Source organism: Takifugu flavidus, chromosome 11, assembly GCF_003711565.1.
Source record: "Takifugu flavidus isolate HTHZ2018 chromosome 11, ASM371156v2, whole genome shotgun sequence".
NCBI classification, from domain to species: domain Eukaryota; kingdom Metazoa; phylum Chordata; class Actinopteri; order Tetraodontiformes; family Tetraodontidae; genus Takifugu; species Takifugu flavidus.
In genome coordinates, this window is record NC_079530.1 from 495,706 (window position 1) to 512,604 (window position 16,899).

The window sequence follows — 16,899 nt, forward strand, 5'->3', positions numbered from 1 at the left end:
CCGTCGAAGGGGGGAAACAACTAAAGCCAGCTGGAGGCAGTGCCTTATATAAACCTGTTCTCCCCACCCACCAATTAAGGCACTACCGCCATATGGCACCTGTTCGGAGGGCAGGCCACGCCCTGCCACATATAGATCAAACAGTTGACCCAGTTTGATTCCGCACAAAAAACGAACATCTGTCAGACGAACTCCAGTTGTTTCCCAGTATTTCAGTTAAAACGTGGACCAAATTGTTCTGAAGAGAGGCGCTTGTGCTGGATATGACGCGATCCAACCACAAACACGTGACGTGTAGAGGAAGAAGAAGCGAAAGTGAAAGTTCTCAACTTCGGGCTCCATCTTGAGTGACCGCGCCCTGATGGAAAACCTCTAATATTCAGGTAGCATTTGGTTCTTTCACTGCTGTCGTCTCGAATCAATGTTCCGCTGCGAGATGCGGCTTAATAAGCTGCGTGTTCGCAATGAGCGTGCGCGTGTTTCGGACGCACATTGCGGCTGGTCGACGGGAATGTTGTGACGCATGATCAAACTTTGTAGCGTGTTTCCTCTAACTGCGTTTTCCGCTAACCCTGAGCCAACATTTTAGAGGTTGAGGAAGCACATTTTAATACTCACAATAAGTCGACAATTATTATTTGCAGTTAGTGGAAAAATCCACGGAAAGAGGGACACAAACGCGACAGTTTTAGCCTCCTCTCTTTGTCCCTCCACCAGGGGGACAATCAATCCTTTATTTAAAAAAGGAGAGTATGTAAAGAGGGAGAGATCAAGGCATTCCATTTTATTGTTTTAACAACTGGGTCTTTGTGGAATATGAATTTGTTATTATGGATTTATGAAATGTGTTCTGTTTTGAATGAAGCAGTCAAGAAACCTAAACCCATGGTGTTTTGATATTTTTGGTCCTGTACATGTGATCAGATGAGATTAGTCTGAGCAGAATTGGGTGTTTTTTGCCCTTTGCTGTGTGTCATCTATTCTATTCAGCATGTTGGGTTGCTTGACTTCTGTTGGGTTGTGTCAACTTGATCATCACTTCTGAGATATTGACACACCTTTTTCCTGAGGCTGGCTCCAATGCTGCCAACACACCTGGCCATGGATATGGTGGGACTTCTGTGATGAGTGGGGTCAGAGGTGGTGGACAAGCTCTGCTCCAAAACAAGCTTGCTAGATATGTTTGGGATCTCCTCCACCACAACCACCAGCTGCAGCTAGTAGCTGTGCACGCCATGCAGAGTTTTGACCTCTAGGTCAGGCTACAAATGTTTTTTCCAGCACCATCATGTGTTGGTGAGAACATGATGCGCCTGATCAAAAAAAGCTGCTTGTAATCTGACAGACGAGCCATGATGAGATGTCAAGGTGCGTTGTTGAAAATGAAGATCCTCTTCTTGGAATCCTGTCTGAGATGACAGAAGATGATGCTGCATTTGACCCACTTTGATGATGTGATGACGTATTTCTGTTTAGTTTTGAATGCATTCTCATCTTATGTTGAATTTAATGTTGAGAACTGACATCTTCAAAGAATTTAGGTTTTCTCGTAAACCATAACCAGATAAAAATGATTTCATTTTATTTGTGTGCGTCCGTCTAATGCCACCGCACCTTCTGAAACACCCAGGAGAAACATTTTTTCCACAACTATTTTATATTTAACATGGTGTAAACTTTTAAGATGTCCCAAAACTTTTTTCCAATATATATGTGGCCTGTATGATGTACAGGGTGACATCATATAATAGATTTTGATGTGAATGAGCCAACAATACGTCATTGGACAGACCTCTGCTTGTCTTCATGCTGAGAATCATGTTCTTTAATCTTCTTTTCGTGTCAGCAGACTGTTCCTGCTTAACCGTTTAGACTCACATTTAAAAGTGAGCGAATGTGTGATGGAAGAGGAAGAGAGAGCAGAGTCCACAGTGCCCAGCTGTGTGTCCATGAAGAGCGACTGGTCCAAAGGGCACCCTTTAAACTTCGGTATTGGACCTCAAGGCTCACCTTTAAAGTAAGGTTTTCTGAACCACAACTCTGCCTTAGAACAGTTCACAACCATACAAAACATCATTTTGTGGGTATTAGCCTCCACTATCGTGAAAAATGAAATTCATCAGCTCTTTAAAATGAAACGGTGCACAGTCCTTTCACCATGTTGGCCTGTGGAAAACCAGTGTTGTGGGCCGATGGACCAGCGTCCCCGTCGTTGCCGGACCACCGTTGGCCACCAGTTGGGTTTTGGGATCAAAGTGGGGGCGTTTCCTGTATCCGGTTCTCCTCACGGATCCATGACTACAACATGTTGCTGCAAGTGCAGAGACGTTTGCTCTGGAAAGAACTTTAGAGCACATTCAGTGCTGCAGGATGAGGGGCTGGAAAAGGTGTCAGTTCTTTTCTCACTGCAGGGAACAGTTAAAAAAGCAGCTTAAACTCTGAAAACATGAAAATGATACAGAGACATCATTGATTTATTGATTCAGTTGTTATCCAGAATGGATTAGAAATGTTCCTGTTTGATAAAAATGCAGTGAATTGGGATTATTTAACTCCAACCTCTACAGATTATTTACCTTCATCACAGTCTCATCACTATTTCTGATGTTTCCTCAGGATGGACGAGGACAGAGCAGAGTCCACAGTGCCCAGCTGTGTGTCCCTGAAGAGTGACATGTCCAAAGCTGGAGTAATAAACTTCAGAAGTTCAGAGGAAATGTAAGAAAACTAAAGCGTGATGATGTGTTTGTGTGGCAGCTGTTAGTCACATTAACAGCAGCAGGTTGTGAGTTTATTATTGGAGATGTTTAACACTTACACCTCAGACAGTCATATAGTTACAGACTTAATGTGAATATTGTTGATTAGAAACAAGAATCAGGTTTAAACTGAAAGATGAATTCAGACATAAATGCTGGAACAATATTGAGTCTTGATCAGGTTCTTTCATCCTATAAATCAAAGGACTAATAGAGATGTGTTTCATAGTGAGAGGGGGGAGCACATCCTATCAAACTGGGACCAGTCAGCTCCACCAGGAGAGTCCTCTTGTTCACAATCTGGAAGCAGATCTGGAGATGCTGAAATGAAGCCCAAACAAAGTAAAACTGTTCAATATGAGATTTAATTTGTGATGTCATGAATTTGTAGTTGTGTTGATGATTTATTATAGATGGAAATCATTGGTTTACTTATGTTCAGGAAGTGATCTGCAGGAGGTGATAGAAGGTCATAAGATGAGTCTGAAGAGAAGATGTGAACATGTGACTGAAGGAACTCATGAAGCAGGAAGTGGAACCCTGCTGAACAAGATCTACACTGAGCTCTACATCACTGAGGGACAAAGTGAGGAGGTGGACACACAACATGAGGTGAGACAGCTTGAGAGAACCTCCAAGAAGAACATCCAGGACACTCCAATCAAGTGCCAGGACATCTTCAAAGTCTTATCTGAGCAACAGAGACACATCAGAGTGGTTCTGACCAACGGTGTCGCCGGCGTTGGAAAAACCTTCTCAGTGCAGAAGTTCAGTCTGGACTGGGCAGAAGGTTTGGAGAACCAAGACATCAGTCTGGTGCTTCTGCTCTCATGCAGGGAGCTGAACTTGATCAGAGATGAGCAGCACAGTCTTCTCTCACTGCTTCATGTTTTCCATCCAACATTACAGAAGATCAGAGCAGAAGATCTGACTGTCTGGAAACTTCTGTTCATCTTTGATGGCCTGGATGAAAGCAGATTTTCACTGGATTTCAACAAGCATCAGCTCATCTCTGATGTCACACAAGTATCGTCCGTTGACGTGCTCCTGGTGAACCTCATCCAGGGGAACCTGCTTCCCTCAGCTCTCATCTGGATCACCTCCAGACCTGCAGCAGCCTATCAGATTCCTCCCTCGTGTGTTGACAGGATCACAGAAGTACGAGGCTTCACTGACTCCCAGAAGGAGGAGTACTTCAGGAGGAGGTTCAGTGATGAAGATCTGTCCAAGAGAATCATCTCACACATCAAGGCCTCCAGGAGCCTCCACATCATGTGTCTGATCCCAGTTTTCTGCTGGATCACTGCTATAGTTCTGGAGGACATGATGACCAGAGACCAGAGAGGAGAGCTGCCCCAAACCCTGACTGACCTCTACTCACACTTCCTGAGGGTTCAGATAAAGAGGAAGAAGCAGAAGTATGGAGGAAAGCAGAGACCAGAGGAACTGACTGAGGCTGACAAAGAACTCCTTCTGAAGTTGGGTCGGCTGGCGTTTGAACATCTGGAGAAAGGAAACATCATGTTCTACTCAGAAGACCTGGAGCGATGTGGACTGGACGTCTCCGAGGTGTCGGTGTACTCAGGAGTTTGTACAGAGATCTTCAAGAGAGAGAGTGTGATCTTCCAGAAATCAGTCTACTGCTTTGTTCATCTGAGCATTCAGGAGTTTCTGGCTGCCGTCTACATGTTCCACCGTTACACCAGGAAAGACACAGCGGTTATAAGTCAGTTCCTAGAATATTCTGAACCAGTCACATCTCTTGATGGCTTCCTCAGGAGAGCACTAAGGAAATCTCTCAAAAGTGAAAATGGCCACCTGGACTTGTTTGTTCGCTTCCTTCATGGTCTCTCTCTGGAGTCCAATCAGAGGATCTTGGGTGGACTGTTGGATCAGATGGAGAACCACCCAGAAACCATCCAGAAGGTCCTCAACAACCTGAAGGAGGAGAACAGTAATAAAATCTCCCCAGACAGAAGCATCAACATCTTCCACTGTCTGATGGAGATGAAGGATCAGTCAGTCCATCAGGAGATCCAAGAGTTCCTGAAGTCAGGGGAGATATCAGAGATGAGACTGTCAGAGATCCACTGTTCAGCTCTGGCCTACCTGCTGCAGATGTCAGAGGAGGTTCTGGATGAGCTGGACCTGCAGCAGTACAACACCTCAGAGGAGGGACGACGTCGCCTGATTCCAGCTGTGAGGAACTGCAGGAAGGCCGTGTAAGTAAAGATTTTGGGGCCGGACATCGGCGTTTAAATCAAGCGAGTGGATCATGTCAGGTAGCAATACCCCCTCCAGTGGTCATTCCTTCAATTCTTTATCTCCATTGCAGCGTCCATAAATTAAAAACAACAACAATTCATCCAGAAATGTTCAACACTGGCTGGATATAAGTTCAAAGGTCAATCCAGACAAACCAACATAAGGCAGGAATAATAGGAGCCACAAGTTAACTGACTATCATGAAATTACTGTCATGTCATTAAATCACTTTTGTTTGTTTGTGTACATCGTATTCTAACAACAGAAAAACACATTTTAACTAATGACACGTGACTATTTTGCTTCATTTGTTCAACGTAAAAACAGCCGGCCTCGTTGGTTTAAATGGGTGTTTTAGGTCTCTGTGGCGGTTCCGTTTGGAGCCTTTATGTGACCCACAAAGTTGTTTGAGCCTTTCCACACCCGTTAGGTGGCAACTTCATCACTAGCAACAAAAGGTGCAGTGAAAATGATTTGAAGGAAAACAGGCAGATATAACAGAAGCTGAGGGCAATCGATGCAACCAGAGACTCTGATGTCATCGATCGGATCGCTGAATTAAGACTTGATGCACAATCGTACAAATTGGATGAAATGCAAAATATCCAAAGAGCCGATAGACAGATAAAAAGATGCACGTTTCTTTAAACCATTTGCTACAATCATTTTAAATATTGAGTAATTATGAGCTGTTCTAAAATAAGACAAATGTTGAGAATAATTCAGTTGCATTTCAGATCTGATGGTCGTTCAAACCGTTGCTCTACGGTGTTGAATTTAGCTTTTCCAGGAAATGAGCTACATTTGTGTTCAGGTAGATTCTCAGATAAGTTGATGAGAAATCCCAAAGTTTGACTCACTATTTTTGTTTCATACACAACAGACTGTATGGTAGTGTTCTTTCAAAGAGTCATTGGGAAGTTGTGGCCTCAGCAATGACGTCAAACCCTTCTCATCTACGGGAGCTGAGCTTAAGCTGGAACAAAAGCCTGACAGATGCCAAAGTAAAGTTACTGTCTTCTGCAATGATGCATCCAAACTGCAGACTGGAGACGCTCAGGTCAGGAGGCCTCTGTTGGTCTTTTCTAAATTTCTTTACATTTTCTGCTTTTCTCTTCATTTTCAGATTTAGAAATGTGTTTTTATTTGCCCCATTTATTCCTTTTCCAGGCTGAGACGCTGCGGGTTATCAGAGATCAGCTGTGGCTCTCTGGCCTCGGCGCTGAGGTCCAATCCCTCCCATCTGAGGGTTCTGGACCTGCGTGGGAACCAGCTGGAGGATCCAGCAGTGAAGCTGCTCTGTGGTGCTCTCCAGGATCCTCTCTGTAAGCTGGAGACTCTCAGGTCAGTCAGAGATGATCCAGTACTTTCCCAGGTGTAACTAGTTAGACAATAACTGTTTACATGTTTGATCTTTGTTATAAACGTAGTGTTACAGTTCTCAGAAAAAAGACCACACAGGACAGATTTACAGTATTAAATTGGTTGTGGAAATCTGTCCCATGTGAGGATGGTCATCAATGACTAGAAAGGAAGTATCAGTTGTAGATTTGTCTTGTTTTATTTCAGGCTGGCCACAAAACCGCCCAAACATTCAGACCAATCAAAAATGGTTCTTCCTGTCTTTTAAAGATCAGAAGGAAAACTAGAAACCCCAAAAGAAAGCTGCTGCAGTGTGCCACGCCCCTTCTCTCCTGAGAAAAGCCATCCCAAAAAAGAGAAAAGCCCAAGTGTGAAGTGAGCACCCTGTTAAACCTTGGTACCGAAAGCCTGCAGTCATTCTCATCTGAGGTGGCTTCATTCCAGCCAGAAGCCCAAACCTGCCTCCCTCTTAAAGGGGCAGCAGGTCAGTCCAACCACAGAAACCTTCATGAAGATCTGAAGCTTTCAGCATCCACAATTGTTGCACCTCACTTCCATTGGAGTCCAAATCAGAAGTCAACAAGTTGATTCTACACCGATTCTACACAATGCAACCATTTTAAAAAGGTTTCCATCCATAAGTTTTCACACATTTTTAGATAAATCTGTTTGTTCATCGCCTCCTTCTTTTGTAATGATCAATAAAGAAAATGACCTTATTTGAGTTTTTCTCCTCACAAATATGACTTTCTATGAACGATGCAATAAATGCAGCTTGCAATCTAAGACAATATGGAAGTATGTGTATATAATAGTAGTGGAAGTAGCTCATAAAATAATACATTTGCTCTTCTCATCGAATCTCTCTATGTTATTAAAGAAAAACCTGCTCTTAGTCAACAACATCTAAGACATCAACCAAAAATCCTAATTTTCTATAATCTAATATAAACAGTAGAGAAGACTCTTTCTGCAGAGACACTGGTGGCAGGAATGCAGAAGTATCACCTGCTCAACTTGGAAGGTGGAGCAGAAACCACCAGCTGAGAAGGTCCTCAGCGAGAGGAAGTGGTGGAGAACCATGAAACTTGCTAAGCTCCACCTCAGCTCCAGAGACGGGCTGAGCTGGAGCTGTGGCACCAGGTATCGCCCAGAAGAGCCTCCAACAAACAAGCTCTTCTCTTGGGAGGAGAGGGCTTTGAATCTCAGCTCAGTGTGCTTGTCTCTAGTAGGTGGCAGCTGCACCTTTTCCTGAGGTCCTTGTTGATGCCCTGAGGGGAATTGATGCTCCTGCAATGTTTTCTGGCAGCATTGAGCTTGCAGTGGGGCAATCAAACACACTGTGGGGGGGCTCTCTTTCCTTCTCTCATCTGGAGAACAAGTGACACCAGCTGCCAATCATTGTTGGAGAAATGTGCAGTCAGGGGAACTATGCGTCCAGACTATAGCCCCCCTTCCAGCATCCAGCAGTGTCTAAAACCTTTGATTTGGTTTCACCAGAGAGTGTAGGGATTGCAGGGTCGCTGCAGCATCGCCCACAAGCTATCAGGAGTGGGTCGCTTTGTCCCAACTCCTGACAAGAGTTGAGTGCTATTGAGAAATGTGGTCTCACAAACTTGGAAGGTATTTTGACCCACACACACTTTACATACGCTGTAGATCTTGTCCAACCGCCCTGAAAGAACCCAAAATAGGAACATACGGCAGATAAGCCGGTGCAGGACCAGAGGTTTGTTGCTTGTAAGCTGTGTTTTGCTCTGGTACATGTTGATTTTTATTTGTCTTCTCTCAAAATAATTGTTATTTTAGACTAAGTGGCTGCAGTTATCAGAGACCAGCTGTGATTCTGTGGCCTCAGCTCTGAAGTCCAACCTCTCCCATCTGAGGGTTCTGGACCTGAGCTCCAACACGTTGCAGGATTCAGGAGTGAAGCGGCTCTGTTCTGGACTGGAGAGTCCAAACTGTAAACTGGAGAGGCTCAGGTCAGTCTTCATTTTTCTACCTATATACCAGCTGCTAAGATGGTGAAGTGAGGCTGTTCTCAACACTGCTGTGATGCACCACATTAAAAACATTCCTTGGAATATCGTGAATTCAGGTCTGACCCAACTAAGAACTAACGTAGGTTTAGTACTGACGCAGATAACATGCAGACCTGCACCGTATAACCTCATCCTGCATTTTTCAGATTAGAGCTCTGCAGTTTATCAGAGATCAGCTGTGGCTCTCTGGCCTCGGCGCTGAGGTCCAATCCCTCCCATCTCAGAGAACTGGACCTGAGTCAGAACCAGCTGAAGGATTCAGGAGTGAAGCTGCTCTGTGGTTTTCTCCACTTTCCAAACTGCCGACTGGAAACTCTGAGGTAAACACCATTCTCAAAAATGTCCATTATTCCATCCGAGGGTCCTCACACTTTCTGAGTGTGTGTGTTGTGCCCAGTTCCTTCAGGAGGGAGGGCCACACGGGGACCACTTATTCATGATAAATTGATTTAAGGACAATGAAAAAGCCGACAGATGGTAACCAAAATGAGACAAAACTAGGTGAGGGTGCCTGGTAGACACCAGCCAACGAGGAGGGAGATGGTGAGGGAGACAGGAAGTCATCTAAGACAGGTTGTGCCTTTAAAGATGAGCCACAGGTGAGATGGATCTCCATGATGAGATGGGAGGGAAAGAGGTGGGAGAACCTGGGAAGAGTGAGGGCCAGAACAATATATATTCTCCTTTGGAACAGTGCAAAGCTGAGAGGTTGGAATTGTGGTAATTACATATTACTATCATTTTTTAACCTGTAACTAAATTAAATATTTACAGATCATGCCTTTGATTAACCTTTCAGATGAATGCTGGTTTCACTTATAACCTTATAAAAGTTTCCCTTCTTTATTTAGATTATGGGACTGCAGTTTATCAGAGATCAGCTGTGGCTCTCTGGCCTCGGCGCTGAGGTCCAATCCCTCCCATCTCAGAGAACTGGACCTGAGTCAGAACCAGCTGAAGGATTCAGGAGTGAAGCTGCTCTGTGGTTTTCTCCACTTTTCAAACTGCCGACTGGAAACTCTGAGGTAAACACCATTCTCAAAAATGTCCATTATTCCATCCGAGGGTCCTCACACTTTCTGAGTGTGTGTGTTGTGCCCAGTTCCTTCAGGAGGGAGGGCCACACGGGGACCACTTATTCATGATAAATTGATTTAAGGACAATGAAAAAGCCGACAGATGGTAACCAAAATGAGACAAAACTAGGTGAGGGTGCCTGGTAGACACCAGCCAACGAGGAGGGAGATGGTGAGGGAGACAGGAAGTCATCTAAGACAGGTTGTGCCTTTAAAGATGAGCCACAGGTGAGATGGATCTCCATGATGAGATGGGAGGGAAAGAGGTGGGAGAACCTGGGAAGAGTGAGGGCCAGAACAATATATATTCTCCTTTGGAACAGTGCAAAGCTGAGAGGTTGGAATTGTGGTAATTACATATTACTATCATTTTTTAACCTGTAACTAAATTAAATATTTACAGATCATGCCTTTGATTAACCTTTCAGATGAATGCTGGTTTCACTTATAACCTTATAAAAGTTTCCCTTCTTTATTTAGATTATGGGACTGCAGGTTATCAGAGATCAGCTGTGGCTCTCTGGCCTCGGCGCTGAGGTCCAATCCCTCCCATCTCAGAGAACTGGACCTGAGTGGGAACCAGCTGCAGGATTCAGGAGTGAAGCTGCTCTGTGGTTTTCTCCACTTTCCAAACTGCCGACTGGAAACTCTGAGGTAAACACCATTCTCAAAAGTGTCCATTATTCCATCCGAGGGTCCTCACACTTTCTGAGTGTGTGTGTTGTGCCCAGTTCCTTCGGGAGGGAGGGCCACACGGGGACCACTTATTCATGATAAACTGATTTAAGGACAATGAAAAAGCCCACAGATGGGAACCAAAATTAGACAAAACTAGGTGAGGGTGCCTGGTAGACACCAGCCAACGAGGAGGGAGATGGTGAGGGAGACAGGAAGTCATCTAAGACAGGTTGTGCCTTTAAAGATGAGCCACAGGTGAGATGGATCTCCATGATGAGATGGGAGGGAAAGAGGTGGGAGAACCTGGGAAGAGTGAGGGCCAGAACAATATATATTCTCCTTTGGAACAGTGCAAACCTGAGAGGGTGGAATTGTGGTAATTACATATTACTATCATTTTTTAACCTGTAACTAAATTAAATATTTACAGATCATGCCTTTGATTAACCTTTCAGATTAATACTGGTTTCACTTATAACCTTATAAAAGTTTCCCTTCTTTATTTAGATTAAGGGACTGCAGCTTATCAGAGATCAGCTGTGACTCTCTGGCCTCGGCGCTGAGGTCCAATCCCTCCCATCTCAGAGAACTGGACCTGAGTGGGAACCAGCTGAAGGATTCAGAGCTGAAGCTGCTGTCTGATCTCGTAGAGAATCCACACTATGGGCTGGAGACATTGAGTCATGTCTGATAGAAGCCAGTCAACTCCCGCTCATCTGCTGCATCACTCACTGACCACTGGTGAAGAGCATCTGTGGAAACATCTGCCGTCTACTCCCTCCATAGATGAAAAATTCAGTTTTTAAAAAGCGCTGGTGGACTTTCAGGAGATCAGTCGATGGTCGACAAAGCAGAAGCAGCTTCGCCTTGAAGTTAAATTAGTTCCTGGTATCACACAATGCTTCTTTATAAAGTTCTAAATGGCTCCTCGGCCACTCTTATAAGCATGAAAACATTCTCTTAATTGTCTCTTCAAATGTCTGTATTATACGTTACTATTTTACATCATGCCTTCAGAATCTTTAGGGTTTAGTATTTACTGTCTCTGTGACATGGAGCATTGGAATATTTCAGCTGCAGCCAGCAAAAACCCATCAGAATGACGGCTATCGGTGGGAACCGCAGCTCATTTGACTTTAGTCAGTCTGTTCAATGTTATAGGATTTATTGCAATCTAATAAAAACTATGAATAAATGTGGGAAATAGGAAATAAAAAGAAGCAAAATGACCAAATAAAACTCCCATGAATAGTGTAAATTTAAAGATGTCAAGAATGGAATATCAGCTTAAATGGAATCAAACATAAAGTGAAAAGGCCTCCTTTAAGTTTACTGCAAAAATAAACACAAAATCAAGAGCGACACGCACCAAAAACGTCTCATTCTCTCTTCTGTCTCCACTCATTCTTTTATATTCTCTTAAGATAATGGGGACGGGGTCGTGTGATAACAAAACAACCTAATTGGGGACTATATTTTTGTTGCAAGAACTCTTCAGAAGTTCCTATGTTGGCTTCCACAGATTGTGCATCCACTAGAAACTCAGTGTTTTTGAGGAACTACCAGGAGTGGCTGGAGTGGAGGCCAATGACGCTATAGCTACATATAGCTACATATAGATCACCGTTATCCTCAACCCAAAAGACCACCAGTTGGCGCAGCAATACTAAAGATAGGAGGTTGTGGTCGTTGCGCAGACGCGGAGTGATATCACGCACAAACGTGCCCTATGTTCTATATACCGTATGTTCGCGACCAAAGGGCGCACCGTATTAAAAGGTGCAGCCTCAGTTACGGGTGCTGTTTCTGTATTTAACACATACATCAGGCGCTCCGGATTATAGGGCGCGGGCATGGTAAAACATACCGCTACGATAGCTTAAACATGCATGCTAGCACGTATTTAGCAATATTGCGAAAGCCAGCAAGTCGAACAACGACAACAATGTTTCCAAAATTAAAATGTTCGTATTTTTCGTATTTTGTTATTAAGCCCCGGAGGGCTGAAGCAGGACCGCTGTTAAAAATGTATCAGTCCGCGCTTCCAGTTCTGGTGCAACGTCCAGTTCTAAATGTATGAATCCGCGTATTGACGTTTCAACGTCCCATCAGTAAAGGGAGAGATTTGGATATAGTCCCCCTGAGGTGGTGTTTTTAGAGCTGTTCTTAACAACTTTCTCTTTGCCTGATAAGAGGTCCAAACATTATTTCACTTCCCTATAAAATACTCTAAAATTTGCCATTCAAGATCAGATACCACCAGGTATAATTCATCCTCTAAATTTTCACAATTTCTTATTCTGTCAGGCTGTTTTTAAACCTTTGGCAACATCAAATAAAGTACTCAACTGGTATTATGTCAGGCTGGTTTACATCCCATTAAAGAAGCCAGCAGAAATAAAGCACAACAGTTACACAGACTACGCACAATAATATAGATATAAAAAACAGTGCTGAGATGGGTTTGTGTCACTTTAGTAAAATCAAAGCATTTTTCTTTATGTGCCAGCAATGAACACAATCTAAGAAGTCTTTGACACTAAACATATGGAGCTCCTATAGAACAAACTAAAGATTTGTTGTTATTAAGATAAAGAAATGCAACATTTCCCCCAGAGAAACGATGGCGATGGAAAAAGCCCTGGCTGTGTGTGTGCATCACAGCAGGCGTGGGTTCTCCTCTCTGGAGTCATGCGGGGCTCCTTTGAAGGGCAGATGAGGAGGTTGGTTACAGATTCCCCTCAGAAAGATGATTACGGTGCCAAAGGTCATCACCGGGGTAACCAGGAAGAGGCAGAGTCGGTCTACTGTACGAGCGATGCCGCTCCAGTTATCCTTCTCCTGTCAGGACCAGACATTTACGCCACTTTTGATCTTTTTAAATCAGACTTTGGGTTGAGGACTCTGTTTGAACCCTCTGAGCTCATTGTAGTCGTTCTTGTTGCGCATGTGTTTAATGATGTAGTGGCTCCATCCACAGCCGGCTTGATCTCTGCGTACAGCTGATGGCTCCTCCCTCTTCTTGTGGTTTCACAGCTCCACACAGACACCAAAGCTCAGAACTCAAATGAAGCTACTGATGCTTCTATATCTCATGTGTTTAAATGTTTCTGGAAACGTCCTGGCAGCGTGTGTGACTCGGGTCACCAGTCCGTGTCTCCCAGACTGTTTCTCAAACATCAGCTCACTGCGGGACTTCACACTGTCGTACTCCTCAGCCGAGGCAATGTAGCCCACTGAGCTGGATCGCCACGGTAACGCTCCATCCCAGTACGGCTCTGCCTCAGCAGGGCGGGACATGCGCAAGATGCGGGGTAATCGCTGGAGGAAGAGCTGGCAGAAAAAGAAAACAGGATTTGGAACACTGATACTGATGTGTGTATGTCTGTGTGTTATAGTGGAAAAATCACATGTTCATATATCCTCTTTCATATGTTATTAAGTCACATGTTCATATATCCTCTTTCATGTGTTATTAAGTCACATGTTCATATATCCTCTTTCATATGTTATTAAGTCACATGTTCATATATCCTCTTTCATATGTTATTAAGTCACATGTTCATATATCCTCTTTCATATGTTATTAAGTCACATGTTCATATCTCCTCTTTCATATGTTATTAAGTCACATGTTCATATATCCTCTTTCATGTGTTATTAAGTCACATGTTCATATATCCTCTTTCATATGTTATTAAGTCACATGTTCACATATCCTCTTTCATATGTTATTAAGTCATATGTTCATATATCCTCTTTCATGTGTTATTAAGTCACATGTTCATATATCCTCTTTCATATGTTTTAAGTCACATGTTCACATATCCTCTTTCATATGTTATTAAGTCACATGTTCATATATCCTCTTTCATGTGTTATTAAGTCACATGTTCATATATCCTCTTTCATATGTTATTGAGTCACATGTTCACATATCCTCTTTCATATGTTATTAAGTCACATGTTCATATATCCTCTTTCATATGTTATTAAGTCACATGTTCATATATCCTCTTTCATATGTTATTAAGTCATATGTTCACATATCCTCTTTCATATGTTATTAAGTCATATGTTCATGTATCCTCTTTCATATGTTATTAAGTCACATGTTCATATATCCTCTTTCATATGTTATTAAGTCACATGTTCATATATCCTCTTTCATATGTTATTGAGTCATATGTTCATATATCCTCTTTCATATGTTATTAAGTCACATTTTCACAATATCCTCTTTCATATGTTATCAAATCATATGTTCATATATCCTCTTTCACTTCCTGTCTTCTCAATCGTTCGTTGGTTGCATTGTGCACGGGGTGTTGTATTCACTTAATATTGAACACTTGGTGTGTTGTATTCACTTTACTTAAAATTTTGAACACTTGGGACATTCTAGTCACCTGATAACAACAGTGAGAAACAACCCATATTAAACAAATACAGGGCTCCACCGATTATCAGCGTTAGCATGGCCTCACCGTCTGTTTCACCCGGTGTCTTTGTCTGTTCAGCGTGTGAAATGTTTAGTTACTCCTCTGCCTCCTTTAGTGAAGGGAATAGGTGCAGAAAGTTGAGTTTATTTACGGCTATGGAGGCGAGACTTAGCGAGCTTGAGACGCGGTTCCTCAGTTAGCTGGAGTTGCGTCAGGTAGCCAGGAGAAGCTAGTTGCTGCGGAGCCGCCTAGCGTAGCTTCAGCTAGTGGTCCCCCGGCAGCAGCCGGCTCGCCAGGGCGGCTGGGTGACGGTTCGTAGGAAGCTTAGCCCAAACCAAAGGCCCACGGTGCCCCACCACCCGCTTCCCGTGGCTAACCGCTTTTCCCGACTCGGCGACACACCCGCTGAGAAACCGACCCTGGTAATTGGCGACTCTGTTTTGCGCCACGTGAAGCCGACTCCAGCGACCATAGTTCGGAGCATTCGGGGCCAGAGCAGGAGACATAGAAGCAAATTTATGGCTGCTGGCGAGACGTAATCGTAAATTTGGTAAAGTTATTATTCACGTCGGAGCCAACGACACCCGGCTTCGTCAGTCGGAGGTCACCAAAATTAACAGAGTCGGTGTGTAACTACGCAAAAACGATGTCGGACTCCGTAGCATTCTCTGGTCCCCTCCCCAATCTGGCCAGCGAGGAGATGTTTAGCCGCATGTCGTCGCTCCGTCGCTGGCTGTCACGGTGGTGCCCCGATAACCAGGTGGCCTTTATAGACAATTAGAGCACCTTTTGGGGAAAACCTGGTCTGATTAGGAGAGACGGTGTCCATCCCACACGAGATGGTGCTTCTCTCATTTCTAGTAATTTGGCTAATTTTATTAGACCCAAAGTGACCTGACAATCCAGGGTCCAGACCAGGATGCAGAGTTGTAGTCTTACACACCTCTCTGCTGCTTCCTTAGAACCCTCATCCACCAACAATAACATATTTAACACTATAGAGGTAGTCTCTGTTCCACGGTTAAAAGTTCACCAAGCACAGAGCAGGGGAGCGGTCAATCACCATAATCTTATTAAAATTAATACCAAAGCACAAGTTGGAGAAACTAATATCACAATTAAGTGTGGACTGTTAAATATTAGATCTCTTTTGTGTAAATCCCTGTTAGTGCACGACCTGATAGCGGATCATCACATTGATTTGTTCTGTCTTACTGAGACCTGGCTTCAGGAGGAGGAGTATGTTAGCTTAAATGACCAGGAAGTGTTAGCAGGAAGTGTTACAGTTGAGCTCCGCACACACTGAAACAGGAAGCACCAAAATTAAATCCAGCTGAGTTGGACTGATTCATCAACTCTGAGCCACATAGAATTTAAGTACACAGCAGCTTGATGTTGTTGAAAAACCTTGTAGGAACATGTCTGATCAACAGGTTCAACCCCGGTCAAGAAACAGACACAGCTCAAACCTCTTCAATGCCGGTGTAATCCACCTCAAAATCACAAGTGTAGTTGAAACTCATAGCATTCCTCAAACCAAATGACTATTAACTCCTAGTTCTTAGCACAACTAAGTAAAACCCTCATCCCTCCTGCACGCGTCTGTGGATTTTCGTAAATGAACTTTATCGCTCTAGATCTATTCGACGACAGCAAAAGTGGCTTCTCTAAGTTGTATTAGCTCAAAAATATATAATTTCTCACTTACAGCAGATCTTTCTTCACAAACTGTTGGCAGTGAAAGTACGCCAACAACTGTTTGAACCTGTTGAAGGGAAGATGGAAGTGCTGCTGTCTCAAGTACTGCACTGCCCTCTAATGATCGCTAAATTCATATATCTGTGTGTGTTGTGTGTGTGTGGGTGGGAGATGCTTGCCATCCAACACTCCTGGAACCAGAATCATAATGCTTCTGATCATCAAAACTAAAATGAAAGAGTGAACACAAAACTCTGTTCACCTCTGGGTTCACATCGTGTCTTCTGGTCACCTGCCATAGTCAGGGTTAGGGTTAGGGTTAGGGGTTAGGGTTAGGGTTAGGGGTTAGGGTTAGGGTTAGTGGTTAGGGTTAGGGTGAGGGTTAGGGTTAGGGTTAGGGTTAGGTTAGGGGTTAGGGTTGGGTTAGGGTTAGGGTTAGGGTTAGGGTAGGGTTAGGGTTAGGGTTGGGTTAGGGTGAGGGTGAGGGTGAGGGTTAGGGGTTAGGGTTAGGGTTAGAGTTAGGGTTAGCATTAGGGTTAGGGTAGTGGTTAGGGTTAGGGTTAGTGGTTAGGGTTAG

The 16,899-nt window shown here is 43.7% G+C and overlaps 2 protein-coding genes across 2 annotated transcripts in view; both read left to right on the forward strand.

Annotated features, from left to right (window-relative positions):
• LOC130533400 (NACHT, LRR and PYD domains-containing protein 12-like) overlaps positions 1-11,542 on the forward strand; it is a 119,165-nt gene extending 107,623 nt beyond the window's left edge. The window contains exons 8-11 of the mRNA XM_057046758.1: positions 8,575-8,748; positions 9,280-9,453; positions 9,985-10,158; positions 10,690-11,542. Coding sequence (XP_056902738.1) covers positions 8,575-8,748; positions 9,280-9,453; positions 9,985-10,158; positions 10,690-10,873 — 706 coding nt within the window. The 3' untranslated portion in view covers positions 10,874-11,542. The remainder of the gene's footprint in view (positions 1-8,574; positions 8,749-9,279; positions 9,454-9,984; positions 10,159-10,689) is intronic.
• On the forward strand, positions 149-7,310 carry LOC130533402 (NACHT, LRR and PYD domains-containing protein 12-like). Its single transcript, XM_057046759.1, has 7 exons — positions 149-383; positions 1,850-2,017; positions 2,617-2,718; positions 2,989-3,101; positions 3,202-4,981; positions 5,908-6,084; positions 6,195-7,310. The coding sequence occupies exons 2-7, from the start codon at positions 1,902-1,904 to the stop codon at positions 6,403-6,405; spliced, it is 2,499 nt and encodes an 832-aa protein (XP_056902739.1). The 5' UTR covers positions 149-383; positions 1,850-1,901; the 3' UTR covers positions 6,406-7,310.
• Positions 11,543-16,899: the final 5,357 nt, after the last annotated feature.

Bases quoted from the DNA above. Each gene is read 5' to 3' on its own strand.
- LOC130533402 (XM_057046759.1), top strand. From the start codon at position 1,902: ATGGAAGAGGAAGAGAGAGCAGAGTCCACAGTGCCCAGCTGTGTGTCC. The intron at 2,719-2,988 runs GTAAGAAAACTA...TGTGTTTCATAG, and splicing joins TTCAGAAGTTCAGAGGAAAT to TGAGAGGGGGGAGCACATCC. The intron at 4,982-5,907 runs GTAAGTAAAGAT...CATACACAACAG, and splicing joins AGGAACTGCAGGAAGGCCGT to ACTGTATGGTAGTGTTCTTT.